The sequence below is a fragment of the Amphibalanus amphitrite genome, unplaced genomic scaffold (assembly GCF_019059575.1).
Source record: "Amphibalanus amphitrite isolate SeventyFive unplaced genomic scaffold, NRLGWU_Aamphi_draft 000636F_arrow, whole genome shotgun sequence".
NCBI lineage: Eukaryota > Metazoa > Arthropoda > Thecostraca > Balanomorpha > Balanidae > Amphibalanus > Amphibalanus amphitrite.
The window spans coordinates 155,483-160,797 of NW_024882130.1; the positions used below are offsets into that span (position 1 = coordinate 155,483).

The 5,315-nt window shown below is 52.4% G+C and overlaps 1 protein-coding gene across 1 annotated transcript; it reads left to right on the forward strand.

Moving 5' to 3' along the window:
• The first annotated feature begins 1,224 nt into the window (after positions 1–1,224).
• LOC122363713 (achaete-scute homolog 2-like) lies at positions 1,225–2,937 on the forward strand. The gene has a single exon (XM_043333259.1). The coding sequence runs from the start codon at positions 1,596–1,598 to the stop codon at positions 2,262–2,264; it is 669 nt and encodes a 222-aa protein (XP_043189194.1). The 5' UTR covers positions 1,225–1,595; the 3' UTR covers positions 2,265–2,937.
• Positions 2,938–5,315: the final 2,378 nt, after the last annotated feature.

Sequence of the window (5,315 nt, forward strand, 5' to 3'; positions counted from 1 at the left end):
ATCATGACAGATCCGGTATCGAAACAGATCCACTTAGCGGCGCACGATCCGCGCGGAAAAAGGCGCTTTGAATGACGTACTGATTGAAACATTTGATGATGATATCGATATCTGGTTATTGGAAATAGATTACCGCTGATATGCTTCTCGAGTTTCGGTTGCGCACAGTTGACATGTGACTTAAATTAATGAGTGAAAATCTTGATGCTTGTTTGACACGATATTAACGGCCGCAAAACCGTCTCACTGTCACGTAGAACGCATGCAAAATTAACCGCAGTTTGAAAGATAACCAACATATTATAAACAGGGCAATATTGGCAGCTAGAAATCAAAGCTCTACTTTTACCATGCCTTTTTTGCCCTGTATTTTGTCTTCACATGTTTGTTGGTTTTCTTCAACAATTGGAGCCTCCAACAAAATATGTTGACGATTAATAGGTACCTAATTACATGACGTGCAAAATGTTTTTGAAACATAAAAACAAAATATTAAAAACGCACATGAAATTTCAAGCGCAAGAGGAGCAACGGTCCATCAAATATTCCCTGCTCTTACGTAACCCTTTTATATAATAATATTTCATATCTGATAAGGAGCTGAGAAAGTCTGGACGCAAAGCCATGTGGGCCAAGTGAATGCAGGCCACAAGGACCGGAGTGGGACAGTCTCGTGTAGCAATTAGTGGTAACGTTCCATCAGTCTCTGCATGGCAATGCCGGGCTGACTGGTCCCGGACTGGGTTAGCGACACATCAGATGACGATCATAGGCAGCTGGGGAGGGGAGTCGGCACCGAGGGGAGAGATGGGGAGGGGAGGCAGGTGTCCCGTCGGAGCCACCACCTGCCCCTCGCGTCCAGCCGGCACCGGCCGCCCGAGAGAGAGACGCCCTCTCTCCTCTCTCCTGTCCGTATCTCCCAGCGCCGACAGTCTCCGGCGTATTCCAAAAAACCGCCACCCCTTCCCTGTCGTCTGACCAGCTACCGTTGAACGCTGACCAGACGCTGACCCGCTGACCCCGGTTGCGTCTGGCGCGTGCCCCGCACCGGGCCGGCGGTCGTCACGCCTGGCGTCCCCCCCCCCTACCGGCGGGCCCCTCCCCAGCACAAAAGGCGGCTGGTCCTCTCCCCTGCGCGGAGCGGCAGCTGCTCGTGCCACATGCCGTCGCTATTGGAGGACGGTGCGTTGGACGGTGGCACGCGCCACAGAGTGCCGATACACACACACACGGCGGCGTCAGTCGATCGGGCGGCGGCAGACGCGGCACGTGCCTGGTGACCTCCTGGGGTGCTGAGACGACTGGCGGTCAGTGGACATCCGGCACGGACTCCGTGGGAACTGAGTGACACGAGCGGACAGATCAAATAGACGGGCGTGGAGATTGATACTGCCGAGTGTGTCTCGGTCACGACCAGTGGTGTTGAGAGAAAACTCACTATCTCAGTGTGAACATCGCTAGCGTGGGGAATATCGTGAGAGCGGCACGTAGCTGTGATCCTGGAGTCGCCTACTTCGACAGCTTCTGTGGCACCCGGGTCTTCCTGGGCGGTGTCTGTGGCCTCCGCAGCCCCTGGAGCTGCTACAACTGTCAACATGGCCACCATCTACGCCGTCGTCAGCCCGCACAGCAAGCTGCAAATCAAGACCGAGCTGCTGAGTCCTCACAGCACCACACGCACCCCAACACCTCAGCGGCCTCTCCGACCTGTGAACAAGGCCGGAGAGCCGGGGAAGGCACGTCGCCAGCTGGCTATGAACCTCAACAAGGGCGGCCCGGTCATCAACAACCGACGCAACGCCCGCGAGCGCAACCGGGTCAAGCAGGTCAACCAGGGCTTCGCCGTGCTGCGCGCTCATCTTCCGTCCGTCGAGAAGAGCAAGAAGGTCAGCAAAGTGGACACTCTGCGCGGTGCCATCGACTACATTCAGTCTCTGAGCGAGCTGCTGGCGTCTGCCCCGGAGAGTCCATGTGAGCCTCCACCTCCGTATGGTTACCGAACCGACGTACCGGCGGGGGTGCTTCACCAGCCTCTACCTTACCACCCGGCTCCCCCACCGCCGCCAGAGCATGGCACCTATCTGCCTGAGCCGCCGCCGTACCGCGACTCAGTGCGGGAGCTGCGTCAGCGCCAGCTCCAGCACCAGCTGCCGCAGCACCCGCAGCAGCTGCTGCAGCTGAGTGGCGCCCTCCGACCGGACGAGACTGACCTGCTGGGGTCACTGCGGTGGTGGCCGACACCCAGCCCGCCTCCGGGACAGTGAGGTCGGTAGCGGAGGGCGAGATGTGACTGCTGCCTTCGAAGCCGGCGGGCTGAGGTAGCTCACTCCAGAGAAGCTGTGCCAGCTCACTCCAATGCCGGCCGTGCTAGCTGCCTCCGGAACCGGTGGATTTTGGCTGGTAGCTCACTCAAAGCAGCTCTGACAATGCCTCCCACAATGTGCTTATTGTGACAGCGTCTACTGGCGGGCTATGGCAGCTCTTCCATGGCGTGCGAACTGTAGATTCTCCCTCCACAGTACGTTGGCTGTGGATTCTCGACCAATCAAGGTGCTCTGATGATTGTGGCTCAAAGACGATCTCTTCACTAATGTTGTGGTGTTAGTACGATGGGGTAGGTATACCTGAAGTAGAAGTTTGGTCCGGTTTGTGACGACGCGAGATGGAAACTGTGTCTTTTCATGACTTATTGTCACATCGTCATGTTATACCAATTTTGTAAACACAATCGATGCCTTCCAAGTCAAATGTTGTATGTAGGTATGAAGTGAGCGTTTTACACGCATGTACTGTGTGAATGAATTGTGAACCGTTGCATCCTACGAGGGAATTGAGTCATTCCCAACTCAACGCTTTTGCGACTTTAGTGTACAATGTATTTAATGCTGATCTGTAATGAAGATGTGATTTGTCTGAAATGAAGTTTTTCTGACACTATTACTGCGTTTTTTCTCAAATGTAAGCACAACCTGAGATATCGAGGGAAACACAATACTGACGAGAAGACGAATGAGTTCGTAGATTTTTTATGAGTTATGACTGTCACAAGAAATCAGAGAGGTCAGGAAGCAGGATAGCTATACCATTAGATCGTTGCGGTCTCCAAGCATTGCGAGAAAAGCGAGTCGCTGCGACTGAGTCGGACTCAGTCGACTCAGTTCATAAAATTCATAAAATTCAAAGGTGGCGCCAAAATTGTGGGCTCATCAGAAGCCGAAAAATGAAATTATAATAGGGACCATTTAGCAACTGGTCATGGAGAGGCACCATATGAACGGCATGATATCAACACCTAACTTTCGTAATCGTTGTCTATTCGATAACTGGTTGCCTATTTTTTATTTTTACATGCCATTTCACTAGCAGTGTTTTGTGCGAGTATGATGCCTTGTATCTTTATTTTTTCCTGAGTTAATTTATTTTCGTCGCAGGTAGGCACCATCCTCGAGGGAAAATATTTTGTGCCTGCCACCTACCGAGGAAGTCGAATTCGGCTGCGTCACGTTCTGGCTGCGATTATGAACCGTTTCCTGACCCTCAAGGTCCTGGGCACGGCGCGACCTTCCCCATGATTCGAACCCGGTCCGGTGGCGGCATTTTTCCCGTGGACTGCGCTTTGAGTGGACCTCTCTGACCCTCATCAGGCCCATTGAGCTGCGCGACACCTCACCGAATCATATCACCATCCATTACGGCGGCAGAAGGCCGAGCGACCGACGGCGGTCAGCCCGGCCCGGCCCGGGGCGTCTGCGGGACGCACTCTATCGTCACCGGATCGCCGGAGGACCACCTGGCGGTCGCCGCTGCCGTGTCGCCTCCATTGGCCAACACAAACGGCCCGCGGCCACGGCACGTGCCCGGGACGCGGGCACCGCGCCCCTGGCGGTCAGAGAGAGAACTAAGAGCAAAACGGACCGGGACAAATAGGTGAGGTGCACCCTACTGATAGCTGATCATGTTTGTGTCGGAGAGGGAGTGTTAAAATTCCGCTTTATATCCAACACCAAAGCTTGAAAGGCATGACTGTTTAGCTGGATAATAGTTCAAAAGATGAGGATAAAACTGTCGTATAATGAAAGCTATCGATATGATGTACATACCTAGAAGTAGGAACCTATTATAGTTTTATAAAAAAAAAAGTTGCATGTTTCCTACTTAGTACCTTTCAATATAATGAGACATGTTTGATTTTTTTTTTAATAAGTAGACTTCAGAAAATTGATTGTATGTTTTGTCATTAGTCACAAGAAGTAAATTGTTCCTTATATTTTATCAATTTTAATGTAAAAAGACTACAAATTAAACCTCGTCGGTAGACTTGGATGGTGTGGCTAAGCGCTGTTTAAAAAGCTTTCGAAAAAGATGGGTAGGAAAAAAGATAGAGAAGTTCTGATATGTGACTTCTGCTGGGCAAACGTCTTTCAAAACAGGGGTCCAATGATTTATTGAGGTTCGCCATTATTGGGTTACAATCCGCCCAGAATGAGACCATGAGTGAAAATCTGATGCACCCGGGACTGTGCTGCATTAGACACCGCACGGGTGAGGTGTTTGTACACGTCCCTCAGGAGGTCTACTGTCGCCGGACGGTGAATGGGAGCGTCTCATGTGATCTGACAGAACCAGCATTATTCGCCATTGTCGTGTGTCGCTAATCAGGGGCGCGGGAACTACTTTCCGACTGGGGGGGCACACCATAATAGAGATCAACCTAGGGTACCCCCAAATCTAGTTTTCTCACCGGTTTTAGGCCACTTATTTTTCACCCCTCGGCTTTTTCAACAAAAAAAGAAAACATTTGCAAAAAAAGTGTGGTATTCCGTCTCAAAGCTGTGGGGGCACCGCCCCCACGGCCCCAGAGTTGGGGGGGCAAGCTGCCCCCACTGCCCCCCCGGCTCCCGCGCCTATGTCGCTAATTGCCTGATCTCGTCAGTAGCGTTCTACATCACCGTACCATGCGACTAAAGAGCGGGACAGACGGAACGAAACACACCCACACAAGGCCGGCGCGCTCGAAGGAGGCCGCCACCCGCTGCCCTTTGATGCACCGCCATCAAAGGGCCCCCGGCCCGGTTCGTCCTCAAGGATCACAGGTAAACGCGACACGAGCCGAAGGGCTACCGCCGAGCGCCGCTCAGGGAGATATGTGATAGCGGTGGGTGAGGCTGAAAACTTTTCATTTCTATGGAAGAACTAAACATCCCCGATGATTAAAGGAAGGGTGCCATCTTTTGGACACAACGCAGTTTTTACAAGATTAGCCTCACATGAACCTAAAAACCGGCTTCACTTACCTATGCTCGAGACGGTCAGCA

What these genes read in the sequence shown, in the direction of transcription:
- LOC122363713 (XM_043333259.1), top strand. Translation starts at nt 1,596, where the DNA reads ATGGCCACCATCTACGCCGTCGTCAGCCCGCACAGCAAGCTGCAAATC.